This window comes from Motacilla alba, chromosome 3 (genome assembly GCF_015832195.1).
Source record: "Motacilla alba alba isolate MOTALB_02 chromosome 3, Motacilla_alba_V1.0_pri, whole genome shotgun sequence".
NCBI lineage: Eukaryota > Metazoa > Chordata > Aves > Passeriformes > Motacillidae > Motacilla > Motacilla alba.
The window spans coordinates 31,904,443-31,919,951 of NC_052018.1; the positions used below are offsets into that span (position 1 = coordinate 31,904,443).

The 15,509-nt window shown below is 36.2% G+C and overlaps 2 protein-coding genes across 8 annotated transcripts in view; one reads left to right on the plus strand and one right to left on the minus strand.

Moving 5' to 3' along the window:
* The window catches only part of MYO6 (myosin VI), a 102,814-nt gene extending 98,712 nt beyond the window's left edge, over window positions 1-4,102 (plus strand). For 3 of the 5 annotated variants that reach the window (XM_038134110.1, XM_038134113.1, XM_038134114.1), the window contains one exon: window positions 675-874. In XM_038134110.1, the coding sequence (XP_037990038.1) occupies window positions 675-874 (200 nt within the window). Of the gene's footprint in view, window positions 1-674 lie in introns of all 5 variants that reach the window. The other 2 variants (XM_038134112.1, XM_038134111.1) reach the window with 2 other exon arrangements.
* A 2,391-nt stretch (window positions 4,103-6,493) lies between these two features.
* IMPG1 (interphotoreceptor matrix proteoglycan 1) overlaps window positions 6,494-15,509 on the minus strand; it is a 53,203-nt gene continuing 44,187 nt past the window's right edge. For 2 of the 3 annotated variants that reach the window (XM_038134116.1, XM_038134115.1), the window contains exons 14-19: window positions 14,737-14,956; window positions 11,280-11,490; window positions 9,390-9,566; window positions 9,109-9,290; window positions 8,718-8,801; window positions 6,494-6,575 (exon numbers count right to left, since the gene is read on the minus strand). In XM_038134116.1, the coding sequence (XP_037990044.1) occupies window positions 8,770-8,801; window positions 9,109-9,290; window positions 9,390-9,566; window positions 11,280-11,490; window positions 14,737-14,956 (822 nt within the window). In that variant the 3' untranslated portion in view covers window positions 6,494-6,575; window positions 8,718-8,769. The remainder of the gene's footprint in view (window positions 6,576-8,717; window positions 8,802-9,108; window positions 9,291-9,389; window positions 9,567-11,279; window positions 11,491-14,736; window positions 14,957-15,509) is intronic. The other variant, XM_038134117.1, reaches the window with a different exon arrangement.

Sequence of the window (15,509 nt, forward strand, 5' to 3'; positions counted from 1 at the left end):
TACTAGCAGCAAAAGTTTGTTTTCTGCAAATTATTTTAAGTAGAATTCCTTATACCAACTGTTGCTGTTCAGTGCCAAAGCCCATAGCTAAAAGTAGCACTGCTGTCGTGAGTACCTGTTAAAAATAAGATTACAATTTAGTTTGTGAGCTACACATATAATTTCATTGGATTGCCTATGTTGGTCCCATTTGGTAAGCACTGTTTGTTCTGGATGTTAGGCTGAGCGATTAGCTACTTGATCCAAAGTCTGTAATTCTTAGTTGCTTTGCTACATTTAACTGTAAGTAAAGCAGTTCACTGTGAAGTGGCCTGAAACTGAAGGTGTATGTAATCCAAATGTGGTTGTCATCCTGTAATGGGTTTCAGAAGAATATATTGAGATTATCATCTTTCAGCTTCTTCCCTTTATTCCTTTTTGCTTGCTGTTTAAGTACAGCTTTGTCAATTGCAGCATCTGATACTAGTTTATTCTCATGCTGTTTTAGTGTTCTCTGTGTAACAAAAACCAGGATACTGAAAAATGCCTGTATCTGAGGACTTCTTTGTAAGCTATGAAGTCTACCAGCAAACCAGATCTACAGAGAGGAAATTAAATTAACAAGGATCTAATCTTTATTGATGGGACCTTTGAATGATGTCAAATGTGTTTTCTTTCTTCCTTTACCATTTCAGGTAAGGATGATATGGATATGTGTGAGCTTAATCTTGAAGAGACTGGCTTAACCCGAAAGCGAGGTGCTGAAATTTTACCGAGACAGTTTGAAGAAATTTGGGAACGCTGTGGAGGCATCCAGTATCTCCAAAACGCAATTGCAAGCAGACAAGCTCGCCCTACCTACGCTACGGCGATGCTGCAGAACCTGTTGAAATAACTGGGCAGTCGGCCAAGGAGTGTTCGAGATGAGAACCTTGCCCGCGATACAAAGGGAAGAGTTCCTCTGTGCTACAGAGGGCCTAAACGTTCTGTAATCAGAGTAGAGATGTTTAATATAAAGTGAACAGATTTTATTAATCATGTGGTTTGTTAATTTGTACTTCATGATGTTTAATTTGTGTAGTGAACTTTACTAGGTATGAGGACCCTGAAGAAACTTCAGTCAGTGTAGTTTGCTGCATTTTGTTTATATGTTGCATTTTCTTTAACAGTTTCTGTTATAACTCTTAACACTTTTAAGCAATCTGTCTGTACTTGGGTACATATTGCAAAGAACTGCACTGCAACCACCTTTTTATGATTCCTTCTTTAAAACACTGAGTAGCTGGCTTCGAGTGGTGGCCTAGTAAAGAGAATATGCTGTTTCTAATAACTGGAATTGTGAGGCCTTAGCTTTGACTTCTGTTATGGAGAAGTTGGAGTATACTTTTATATAATCTGAAACATTTTATGTTCTGATTTGCAAACTGGTTAGTGTCTGTATTTAATGATTTTTGTTTTTCCAGAACCTGATGGGAAATCCTCCTGAACTTGAGACCTATAAACCCCTGTTTAATTCATTCTCTGTCTTGGTTTAAGAGAAACGGTTTTCTGTACATTCCTAGAAAAGCATTCATATACGTCAAAATAATATAGTATTGGAGGTCCTCAAAGAATGTACTGCTCTTTAGGGCTTATACCACTTCTCTTGTAGATTTTTTTTCTTTCTTTTTAGTACAAGTCTGCTTTAGACTTTATTTTTCTGACCACATTTCTATTAGCAATTCTTGGACAGTTTGTTTAGCCAGGTAGTGTAATTTCAACATATTACACAAAATTGTCCAAGCTTTGTATCTGAAGGTATATAAGATTAAGGATAGCATTAAGGGAAATATGTTCAGCTTTTTGCTGGCAGTATAACTTAACTGAATATTGAGGCCTGTGTCTCAGAAATCCTCTTTATTTTAATTGTAACAAGATATACAAGGTCTGTACCTTTTGTTAGACTGTGTAAAAAATTGGTCCAATAACATAATGTATCTCAATACTATGTGCTGATGAAATAGCTACAATTTTTAGTGTACTGGAATATCATAGTGATTTGGATGCTGAGCTGTATAATCTCTATCAAGTTTCATTGCTTGTAACAGTTCCCTTATTAAGCTATTTGTTTGGGGAGTTTTTGTGGGTGGGAGTCATTAATTTCATACAGTTTTAGGATGGATCTCTTTCACTTATGTAACATTGCTTTACCTTGCTGGCTATTATTTCAACAAATTAAACATGACCATTTGTTATCTCTCTAACACAAATCCAAAATATAAGTAGCTTGATGTCCAGTTACACAGCCTGATTTAAAAATGAATTTTTTCCCTTTTTAATTGACAATTTCCTTTCAGTATGAAATAATTTCATACTGAAATTATTCAGTATGAAATAATTTCTGCACTCCTTACTGAGCATGAAACCTCTTGGAAACTTTCATTTTTAAATGTGTAAATATACTTAATTTTCAAGAGGGGTGGTTCTGTAGCACAGAGAAAGCTCCTTGCTGACCTTTGACTGTGGTTGCCTGCCCCACTCTGCTTGTTGTTACAAATGCACTCCTTATGGAAATAATGCGGAGATATTCAAGTGGTATTTAACTCTCTACACACCCACGGCGTCAGGGAATCTCAGCTTCTGCTGTAGACCCACCCTCCTTCCTGGTCATGTGATTGCATATGAGAAAATTGTTTTCATTTTATCCGAATTCTTCACTGAAATAGTCATTTTTGTCTGGAAGATGAAAGGAGAGGTGGCTGCTGGCTGGAAAGTCGTGTGCAAACCTGTACAATGTTGTGTGAGTTTAAAGGTGCAGTTTATGAAATTTAGATTATTGGTTTAATGTATTACTGCATTGGAACCAAAATGTGACAGCTTCCAGTCCCCAAACACTTAGCACTGCAAGAAACTGTGCTCATTCATGCAATCCAAGGAAGAAAAATCACTGACCTGACTTGTGTCTGTTCCTGTCTGGGTTTAGCTGCTTGACTTACACATTCCATCTCAGTGTATATATCTTTAAAAATCCATGGATCTTATGAGACTGAATATTGTAAGCAAAGAACCTCAAATGCTTACGTGTATGTAGGTATATACACATATATGTGCTTAAATATGTTAGTATGTATGTGTGTAAACATACCTGCAGGGAACTTAAAAAAAAATCACTGAAATTAACTGAATTTTCCCACTCTGTTCCTTTACTTATGTCAGGATTTCCTTGACTGGCATTGGAAAGAAAATTTATTTATCAGAATGGGGTGTATGGAAATTTTTCTTTACTAAATGACTAACAAATATGAGGTATCATGAAAATAAAATGGACTTTGAAATAGTGGAAGATGGTGTGGTGGCTGGACATCTTAAATGAGATGTTCCCACCTCCCAGCATTGCTCCAGAAGTATGCCTGAGGGAATGCATTCCAGGAATCAGGGTATTCCAGTTTGCACAGTAGCAGGCTGCTTTTTTCCCCCCTTTTTTTTCACTCCACACCAAAAGCAGCTTCTGCTCTTAGTTTTACTTATCTTTTTGTGAAACAAAATTAATTTTCAATTAGTTTCAGATTATTTTATTTTTTTTACATGTCTGGCAATATTTAACTGCCTACCATTTGTTTCCATGGTCCCTTATACTGTGTCAGATAAGTATAGTTTTTTTAATTTGGAGAGGAAATATAAAAGGAGGAGAGAGGGTTGATATTAGGACTGTAGTAATGACCTGATGCCTATCTGGCCTATAATTATAGAGAAAATTATAGAGGTTTCTAAAGCACATTGGCTTGGTTCTCTGTGTGTTTCATTAAAAAAAAAAATTCTTCCTGCCTGTCAGTGAAGCTGTCCATTATAGTTGAGATCTGCCTAAAATGTTCCACAAAACAAAGGATAGGAAGAGAATAAGCGCACTAAGCCCCATTCCTGACTAGGTGACTCAGGAATATGCATTTTCTTGAGAATGCTACTCTGAAGATCCTAAAGTCATTCAATACTTGTCTTTTATCCACTGATAAGATTGTGTTTTTCTTTACCTAGTTGAATCCTCTGGGTTTTTCTTCAAATATCTTTACAAAGTATTTAAATGACCTCTTAATACTGTACTGAAAATTAAAAACAAAAAATAAACACATTCCATGGTGAAATCTTGCTTGTATCTTCTTACTGTTTTGTCTTTTAAGAGTTAAAGCATAAGGGTTGATTAAGTTATGAGAAAGATAAAAATATTCCTTTGCTGGTTCTGTCTGCTGTTTTTCTATGAGATAATTCTGGTGCTTAAACCTATTTTTTAAAGCTTTATTCTGGTAAAGATTTTGTCTTTACTTTCTAAGGTAAATGTTCCTCCAAAATAACATTCTTATATTAGAAAATTCTGATTTTGTTATCTTAAATCTCATACTTCATTACTCAGTATTTATTGAAACAAGTATCTTTTTACTTTCAATACTTTTTAAAAACATTTATTGCTATCGCTTCCAATATATCTATCATTTGCTATACTATGTGCTTTGCAGCCTTTTAATTTTAGATTGTGTCAGTCAGTGACTGGTGACACCAACTCTGCTGCTTGGAATGTGTGTGCTGTGGGGGAAGCTTTAAGTTTGGGATGGAGATGTGGTATTGCTTTTGTGGGGGTTTCGTTTGATTGTGTTCCCCTTAGAGTCTTAGGGAACTTTCTCATCTTAAGGGCCAAATCACAGTGGTAGTTTTTTAATTAAAAAAGATTCAAGTAATTCATACTTTATCTAGGAAATGTAATTTTGTTTCAGTTTCCTTATGGCTTTTATCACCAACTGTAACTTTACATCAGTTTTAAAGTAACATGATGAGCTTTAGTGTAATATTAGGTACCACTTCAATTCCCTGTGAAATTTTGAAGTAAATAATTTTATTATGTTTTATTGAAATACAAAAGGTTTACGTCCAGCAAATATATTTGGTAATTAATAGTTGAGAGTGATAAATACAATCATGAATAATCATCATTAAAATACACATTTTAAAATTACTTATTTTTAAATCTGGCTAATGATAACTAGTATAAGTTGAAATACGCTAAACACATACAAAAATACATTTGTAATGGAAAAAAATGGAATGCTATCAGCATTCTTAATGCATTCTTAGCTTACATGAGCAATAGTGAAAAGCTAACATTTGTAGGCAAGGATGACTTCCAGTTCCTTGCAAAAAGTACTTTTAAAGTAATTTTATTCTGAAGTGTTACTGTGTAAAAACACATCTTAGGTTTCTTCTTTATTTTTCTTTCCTATTTAAATAAAGTAAGTAAAAACACTATTTCAGCTGTAGAAACTCAACCTTGTGTTCTTGGTGCGCTGCCTTGATCCGCACGCAGTGACCAGTTCGGGTGGTTTTTTTGCAGGCAAACCCGTGCAGTTGTTTGGAATTCGTAAACAGTTCTTTTGAGCGGACTTGAGAAGGGAAACCAAAGTACAGTCTTTGCTGTGTGAACTGCACGGCACGAAGTAAGAATTGTCACCAAAGTCAGCTGCTGTCCTGGATACACAGAAGTTTCACATCTGGATGAGGGGTTGTCATCCAGGATAGTCATGAACTTTGTAGAAGCTCAGTTTGAGCTGTAAGTACGACTTCTGGTGTGCACCAAGCAGCAAACTAGTGCCTGAATACAACACTGGTGAAGAATATAAATAAAGATATATACTCAAGAAAAAGATACTCAAGATAACATAATGCTTGTACTTGAATCAGGATTGTGTATTCATAGTGCATAAATTAATAAGCCTATAAAATACTTAATGGCCACCTGTTCTCTGCTTGGATTTCTCCTATGAAAATGAACAGTAACCTCTCAAAATTATTTGTGTGGATACTGACTCTAAAGTGTAGGTTCTCATGTGCAATTCTAATCTGCTCACTACCAGGAGGGTGCTTGTGAATATAAATCTCATGTTCTGAAATGATGAAACTCCACATATTGAACCTCAGCAAAAAGTTTGAAGTCTTAGGATAACCTGATAGTTTCACTGTCACCAGAATTAAACAGTTAAATGTATATGTAGGTATGTAAAAATGATGTGTTTACTAACAGAAAAATAGGAATCTGATGTTCATAGAAACCCTTGAAAAATTAAATCCAACTCCTGTGTGATTTGCCATGTGAGCATTCAGGGAGGGAATGAAGAAGTTCCCAAATGCTTTTAATGTGGCCTTTGGTCAATGACAGCTCTAATTTCCATTCACCATTTGCATCAGTGTGTGTAAGGAAGGTTAATAGAAAGATATAAATATGCACTGAAACTCCATTGACATTTTTACCAGAATGGTTGTAACATACAATATTGAAAAATGTCACATCTCAGCAAAATCTGTTTCTAGCACTCAGCTCTTAAATAAAACAGTTAAGATGTGTAAGCACCAGAAGCTTAATGCATGCTTCTTAATAGTGGGGACTTCCTACCAGGCATTTTAGATGTGCTCAAGAGCTGCTCAACTTGGTAATTTGTTTGCCTTCAGTAAAACTAATTTTTTAATGTGCACTGATTTTAGAGCCAAAATACTGTATCTTTAGGAATCCTTTATTTTTTTTTCATACTCATCCTGAAGTCCAGTCTTGAATAATGCGGACCTTCTCTCTTGAACACCTATAAGAGAAAGTCGCATGAGACATTTGAAAAGTATTGTTGAATTTGACAGTGTATTATTTATCTAATAGCTAATAGGCAAGGTCACACTAAAATCTGGTAAGATAATTGTAGTTCATCGTAAGAATCGAGCTTCGAGAAGAGAAGACTCTTGGGAGACCTTCTAGTGGCCTTTCAGTACCTAAGGGGGCCCAAGAAAGAGGGAGAGAGACTTTTTGCAAGGGCAGGAAGTGATAGGAAAAGAGGAAATGGCTTTAAAGGGAAGGAGATTTAGATTAGATGTAAGGAAGGAATTCTAAACTGTGAGGGTGGTGAGGCAATGGAAGAGACTATCCAAAGAAGTAGTGGATGCACCATCCCTGCAGATGTTAAAGGTTGTTAGTTCATGAGTGACTTATTGGGTAAAATTCCACCCAATCAAAATCCCCTATGATAAGTAAGTTTTGCAATAATTTTCCATGCAGTGATTCTATAACTAAACTGGAGACATTTTTCATATTTGGGAAGGATTTGAAGGTTATTTTGGCTTCTACTGGAACTTTATGCCTATTTTCATATATGCCTTTATAAATACAGAGCTGTATTTACTCTTGATAATATGTCCTAAAAAGCTGTCACTGCTGTCATTACAGAATTTAAATACTGAATTCTCAATTTGGCCTACAAGCTCTAGACAGCCGCATCCTGAAAATTCAGTTCAAGTGCCATATTCTATTTAAAAAAATTTAGACCCGAAGGAGTTTTATAGACTGCTAAATCAAAGTGCTCCTCTTAATTTCAGCTAATGAAAGGTGTTCTACTTTCATTTTCTTCTGCCATTGAGTTTTTTCAAATCATTAAAAATACGTTGCATCTAAGGGTGATGTAAACATTCACTGTGAACTTAAGTAACAGTGAAAAATAGCCACCTAGTTTTTTTATAACCCATTTCTCAGTAAATTAATTTACTTAACTAGATCTTGAGAAGAGCTCTGTCAATGTACTTTTGGCAATTCAAGTATGGTCTAGATGACACAGACCGTGTTTTCTTTCACAGATGCACCATTTTATTACTTTAATAAAATATTAATTCTTTTCTATGTAGAAATTTTAAGTAGTTTAGCTATTACGAAAGTTTATTGGTCTACAATTGCCCACAGGCACATTTCTTTTAAGGTGGGTGTAAAATACTAATTGCAAACATCTGTGCTCATGCTTTTATGACCAGTGAAGCGAGTTCATTCTTGAGCTTTTCCAAACTGCTACTCCCTGCTGCTTTGTCCATCTCTACCTTTGTCCATCTCTATCTTTGCATTCCAGTCCCCCCATTTTCATCTCAGTCTGTAACTGTACTTGAAGGGACCAGACCTGGGAATGATGAAGATCAGTGACAATAAATCTTTCTAGATGGTACCTTTGCTTGTTCCTTTATTTACGTAACAGCAAACATTAGGAGCCCAAGATTTATGTAGTAGATATCCTGTCTTCCAAAATGTCCAGCTAGTGCCAAGGGCACTCCTGTACTGATATTGCCCACAATAACAATGGGTGCTAACAGCTATAGCAGAACCTTTTTATTCCTGTTTGGGCTGTAATTCAGAAAAACGAAAAATGGCAAAGTAAAAGCTTTTTTTTTGTACCTATCAAGAGGACATACTCAGATTCATCAGAAATAGTCTGCCAGTTTTGGAGGAAGTTTTGATTCAGCTTTTCTCCTTTCTGTCTTTTTTTTCCCCCACAAAGATACAAGGGGTTTCAAGCTGCAGAACTTGAAATAATACTTGAGATATCGAGCAGTATTCTGCTCAAATTAGAATTCCTACTTGTCAAACTCTATGTAGCTTAACCAGAGGGAGTGGTCTTAGATTTTAAGTGAACTAGTAGTGCTATTAAAACCTCTCCTTTGGATTGCATTTTGTGTTAATTTGTCATTTCAGGTATTTCTTCTTCCTTCACATGTTCCAGTGACTGCCACATTACCACATGGTTATACGAAATAGAACTTTGTTGCATAAAAACATTTAAGAAGAAAATGTAGTTGTCATATCAAGCATCAAAAAAATCTGAGCTTTTCTTTGTATGCAATTACTACAAAGAGGCTCCCTGGTGACATTAACAACGGGACACAACAGATTTTTAAGGTTCTTGAAAATAGTCACAAACCTTGGTTTTGTCTAGCTGATGCTGGAAACGAAGAATTCCGGAGACTAACTTGTCAATCTTGGTTTTGTAAACTCATCTGGTGACCTACAAGAGTAAAAAAACCAAACCACTAATTATTTCACTAAATGACTAAAAGCAGTCAGCTAGGATAGACTGCCAGAGCCATGCAAGAGAGCTGTAAGAAAAGCAGTTCTACAGTCCTGTTATGAAACCTACATTGCAGTAAATGTGGAAAGCAATGAATGCATTAGTACTTTCAGTTCTGGAATTGCCAAGCAAAAGAGTAGCTTCAAGTTTGATTTAGTTGTGGAGTTAATATATGAAAGTGGACCTGTTATTTCAGGTGGGGCTGTTTGTTTAGGGGTGAGAAAGGGATTTCCATGCAGTTTACCTCCAGGCTGAATTGTGTTTTCAAGTTCATGTAATGCTTCATGATCAAGGATCTCTGAGGAACTGAGACAAGCACTTACACTGCAAGCCGTGTGACAAAAGCTAGATAGGGATTCATCGTGTTCGAAAGCAGGATTAATCCTTACAGCATTTTCTGAACTGCAGCTGCTGAGAGTAGGACTTCTACAATGCAGAACATTTTTGTTTAGGTAAGATTTTAAATTGCAAAAGAAACAAAAGGAATATTTTGAAATGTGAAGGAAAAGATTGTGAGCAGCTTACTGCAAATTAGAGTTTCTTTTGCATTTTCTTCTTATCTTAATAATTAAAATGATGAAAAGAAAACCAAGGCTTCCTAAGCCAAGAATGAGAGGTTTAGAAATGAAGGGTTGTGTGGGTTCTGGACCAAATTTTGCACAGCGCTGTCCTTGGTAAAGCTGGTGTCTACGTACAGGACATCTAAAATAAGGAAAGGAAGAGAAAAAATGTACAGAACTTCAAGGCAAAAAATACTGGAGTATTTTAAACAAAAAGAAAGGAAAATCTGCAATGCAATATGAACTCATTATTTCCACTACAAATAATTATGTGTCTACATGAAAATAATGTGACTGATGATAGGGAAAGATAATATTTTTACATTCAAGAGTGAGTTTTAAATAAAAAGACACTGACATATTCCATGCCGACCTACAAATTTTAAGGAAATAATTCATTTAAAATATCTTTGACAAATTTCTAACTCCATAGGTAACATTTCTGGTTTAGAACTTTAGAAGTTCAGGTATGTTTTAAGGTAATGTCTGAAGACAACTTTGAAGCTTATATTCTGTTTACAGGTGATTTCACTTTGGGGAGTAAGTCTGAAATAAGAGTTCTACAACAAATAGCAGGACTCTACTCCTCTTTTAAGTAAAGGGGAAAGTGAATTTACATGGAGTGCAAGGGCAAATAGTAGGCCATATTTTTCTCTCTGACAGTACAAGTTTGCACAAGCAGTCAGTCTGACACTGGTGGGAATTTGTGACTTGCTATAATTCACAAAAAATTTAATTTATAATTTTTAGCACTTTCATAATTCCGCATGATGGTTTGGTTATATGTGTACATTCAGGGTTTTTCTGGATGAGGAGTTATTTTCCTTAGTGCATCAGTCTTGGAGGAGTAGGTCAGACCCCTTGCTACCTCAGCAAACTTTTGAAGAGGACCTTTCTAGGTCACAGGCTGATTTCCAGTACTAAATGCTGCAGCTGCTGTACTGTGACTCTGAAAGTCAGGAATTTGGCAGTAACTGTGGTGAATTCAATATAATTCCTGTGATGCCCATTGAAGAACATTCATTTTGGTAGCTGGGTTGTTACAGTGAATAATTTGAGTAATTTGTCCTGTGGTCTTAATTTTTGATGTTAATCCAGAGTAAGGTAAAAGATGTATTGTTAATCTAGTCAAAGTATTGAGAGAAAATAAACAAATGCAAGAATTGTAACTTGATTCTTGCTTACGTACATGGCTGGTCAGCTACTGTGGGCCAGTCTGGTACACAGTTTCACACAATGCTTTGAATTGTCTTGTCTAGTCTTACAACAAGAAGAAATTTGATACTTTGGAAAAGAGAGTATGTTCAAGTACTGTGTAGTTCTCAGTATTGACTTAAGATAATTCCATTTAAAAATCCTTAAGAAATATATTTGCAGTAAGGAAGAGCTGCTAATCTTCAAGTCTTTCCCAGAAATCCCTGAAAACAGCTTCAGCCTTCATGTGCTTTATTGGGTAGTCTGGAATCACACTCTGTATGAATAAAGATTTCCTTTTTAATATATCTCACAAAAATGTAACTTCTTAAAACGCTACAATGGAATCAGTAGCAAAACTGTGAATGTGTTATTTCATTTTTTCCAAAATGTGTTTGGAAATCTGAAATGAATGCATGCCTTTGTGTGTGTCATCACTGCCAATGATGCTGAATTTCCAATAAATTTCTGAAGCATCTTTAAAAATAACTAGATCATAATGTTCTGTGTATACTAACAGGCAGAAATGGATTTATCCATGGTGAGACTATTTATACTTCAGAAGGGTATTTGCAGCGTGACTTACAGCATCTGAATGTCGAGCTTTTGGCTTATTAGCATGGTTTATGGGGCTGTTAACAGAATTCATCAATCTATTTACCTGCAGACAGCTCCTCTCCCTGGCACCAGCTCACATTTGCCACCGTTGACGCAGAGTTGGGGCTGCAGCTCGCACAGGCTCCGGCAGGGCAGCCCATCCTGGCTGGCATAGCCGGGCTTGCAAAGGCAGTCGGCCTCTTTCGTCCACTCGTTCAGTACGCACTCGGAAAACTTGTCACAAGCCATGAATTTGCAGGGGTCTGCCTGATCAGCTGTAAAGGATGGGCAAATCATTAACTGAAGCATTACCCCAAAGGGCCTCGGCAGGGCTTGTGGCAGCCAGAGAAAACAGAAAACAGCTGGTGCTTACAGGCCTGCCACTTGGGCGTGCTGACAGGAGGATGTCGTCCAGCATGGAAGGACACACAGCCTCTTCCTGTACAGGACACAGCCAGTTCATGTTGACATCTGCACTGATTTACCCCATCACTGTTAAACAATGAGTTTATTTTCATCTCACTGACAAGGATTTTCACATTTGGATGTTTTTACCCTGTTTTTGCTGTGACTGCTATCATCACACTCATGGATCCTGTGCTACATCCTTACGTGAGAGAAATAATTTACAACTCTAATTATGTGTTCTTAAACACATAATTTAGGACATGACAGAGGGATGGAATTAGATTATTGAATATTGCACAATGCTAAGTAAGACCTACAATGTAGAAATACTGTCATATTCCAAAGAATATGCTTACAGGCTTTGTCGTGTTGGGTTGTCGTGTGTGGGTGGTTTTTTGTTTGTTTAGTTTTGTTTGGGATTTTCTTGTTTGTGCTGTTGTTGCTGTTGTTGTTTTGGGTTTTGTTTGTTTGTTCGTTTGTTGGGGTTTTTGGGGTTTTTTTTGGTGTAAGTTCTTTTGTTTTGTGGTATGTTAACACTGGGAAGGCCTGCTTGGTTTTTTTGTTTTTTAAATATTAGTTAGGGATGCCTCTGTGAGATTAAGGGAAAAGGACCCTGCTGATGTTCATGGGAAGGCCCAAATCAGAGACAGCTGTTACACAAGTCTACTTCTCCTTTCCCATTCTCTGTCAACCCAACTTGTACTGATGGGGTGGTGAGGAGGAGGGCTGCATCCACCTGTCCTGTCTCATGGAGTCTGTTTCCTGTGTACCATGGGGCACAAACCTTAGAAGGCAAAAGGTGAGAAGCAGATCAGGGGATTCAAATCCTGTTCTTGCCAACAAACAGCCCCAGAAATATGTATGAAACCAGAAACCAGAAAGGAAAAGAAGAAAAAGGTGAGCAAAACTAGGAAAAGAGAGCAGAGAAGGAAATTAGAGCAGATATACAGCTATGAGCTGGGCTCTGCAGCCCTTTATAATTATGTAGTTTAAAGGGAAGGTTTGTACTGGATATTGCAGCTTGCAACTGGGATGAGAGTTTTCTTCTGCAGCCATTCATGCTCTATACACCAGATGCTCAGTAATACTAATTTAAATGAAAAATGAGGATTGCATTTGTTATAGGAGTGCTGGAAATCCCAGATACACACTGGGATATGCTTCAGTGGTAGAAACAAATCTATCAGAGCTGATCATTTATAATCCCTCAATAATTTTATGGCAATTTCCTGTTTTGAATTTTTGACTAGTGGGTTTTAGTGTGCACCATTTTCCTTTGCTATATGCAATGTGCATGTTGGCTTGATATGTCCTTTGCTCCTGGACTGGGAGTGTGAGCACAGGTAAACTCCAACAACAAGTAGAGCTTGGCTTGAGCATTTGGCTGTGCTGAGTTCTTGTGATAAAATTTCATCTTCCTTAACACATGCCTGCATACTTTGTTATATGTTCTGTTTCCACAGAAATTAATTATGAATGAAAAAATTAAAAATCAATTGTAAAAATTAATTATTATTTATTAATTATCAATTATTAAGTACTAATGAAATATTTCGTGCAGGTATTTTGAAAAGTCCTTCTTTAAGGTATTATTTATGACCAGTGCAGTCAGCTCTTTGCAGCTACTGACTCTTGATGTAAATTTTGGACTGTCAGTTCCCACCCATGTTTCACTTCGGTAGACCATCATTACCACTAGATGGCTCTCAGTTTCACAGTAAAGAGGAATTTGCTTATATTACCTTAACTTGATACACAGGCTGGGTTTTTTGTTTGTTTGTTTGTTTGTTTTCTGAAATTAAAATGTATCAGGCTTTGATACACCTGTACTGGAATATACTGGCTTTGTAAACACAATTTCTTCTATTTTGACTCTATGCTACTTTATAAGCTTATAAGCCTCGAAAAAACAGCTCTCTCCACAAACTCTCTGTAATGAACTCTCTGTTTTCTTGAATTAGTGTCGAAATACCACATCAGTAAAGCATATCAGATGAAGATGAAAGATTTAAAAATTTTTCTGAATTTGCATTTTAGAATCTTTCTTATTTCAATTTTTATTTATTGAAAATTTATTACCAAAGCAGGGAACATATGGCAGCCCAAAGTTCACTCTTTATAATTAAATAATTTGATGCTTTATTAATCAAACATCAGTTTACCATGGTTTCTTTGAAGGGTAGAATAGTGTGATTTTGTTAGCTTTCTTTACCACAAGCTACCTATGCTTTTAGTGGCCACAGAGACGTATGTAAAATGAAAACTAGCTAGAAACTAAATTGTAAATGGATTTTTGTTCCAGAATTGACATAAAAAGATCTGTACATAAAAAGACAGCTTAACCAAAGTTCCTTGAGACATCTGCATACCTTTGCTATTGCTCTTCTCTATGACAATGAAATTAAATTCAACCCTGAAATGTTTACCAGAGCCTGAAAATAGATTCAGACTTCAATTTTATAAAATAGTGTAGTTTTTGAAAACTCTAAGTTTTTGATGTAAGAATAACGTCCAGATGTGTAGTTACTGACTTTCTACTGTTTAATAAAGACTACAAACTTATTTGAAAGATATAAATCCAGAGGGATTCTAGAATTACAAATCTATGGACTACTACATAAAGTCATGCTCCAATTAGTGAGTATCTGTAGAATCCAATTATTCCTAAACATTGTCTCCTTTTGTTTTGAATGCTGTATCCCTTTAAAAAAAGATCTAATGATGCTCTAAACCATGGTTTGCTTACAACATTGCAATAATCATCAGAAATTATGTTTCCATACTCCAGTGCAAGACCTGCATGTCATACCTGCAAACTGCACATGAGCATTTCTTATACCTGTCTTCACCCAGAATTTATTCTAGAGATCACTCTGTCTCTGAAAAGCAGCTGGTGAGCATGCACAGCCCAACAGCTCCACCCAGCTTTTCACTACAGTACGAAAATACACCTGCAGAGAATTTGCAACATCTTTTTTATCCTCCCCTATCACTGGGAGGATATTGCTAATGCGGTTATTTTCAAGACAGTCATACTTCTGAAGTTGTAACAGTCTGAAAAAAGACTGTCTGCTTAGTTTTGATTTAGCAGATACATTAGTAAGCAGTCTTACCTGGCTCAATATCCAGGGAATAGCTGTCAATCTCCAAATTGAGGTGTTGGGCTGCAGCATCACAGAAATCTTCCAAAACACAGTGTACTGCTTCTGTGATATTGTATGGCACTGTCTTGGCAAATTTCATTTTGCTGTTCACAATCACACTTCCGTTCCTGAAGTTGAGAATTTCCAAGTGCTTAAAACCTGTAAGGTTGGACTGAAGGTATGGAAGTAACTGCAAAACAAAAAATTGCCTTTATTTTAACTTACTGTCAGTGTCTACCTGCTATTAATTTCTCTTATAGTCAATTTTCATTATCAAGTACACACATCACAGATTTATTTCCCTGAGTTTCATACAATTGTTAAGCTCCATGAACAAATTAACTTTTCTGTTTAGAACAGTATCTTCTTCTGGATTTCTGCTCTTTTCTCAATAATGTATTGAGATGGATGGGCAGCAATTTCCCCCTGTAATGAAATGCATAGCAGCTGAGAAGTGTATTCATCTGGAAGAGAAAAAAATTACCTCACTCAAAAGCCAACTTTAATTATTTTCAAACATTCAATCCAGGCAGGTTAGGGCATAGTATAATAGGCATGTTATAGCTGAGCTGACCTGTGCCCTATTGTACCAACAGAGAAAATCCATATCTAATCACAGTCTATGCTATGATATATTTTTAAAAGCCTATTTTTAAATGCAGCAAGCAAACACAAGTCTAAGATATAATCAGCACCGCTATACTGTTGACGTGGATCTAAGAAAAAGCCAAATAAATTACATG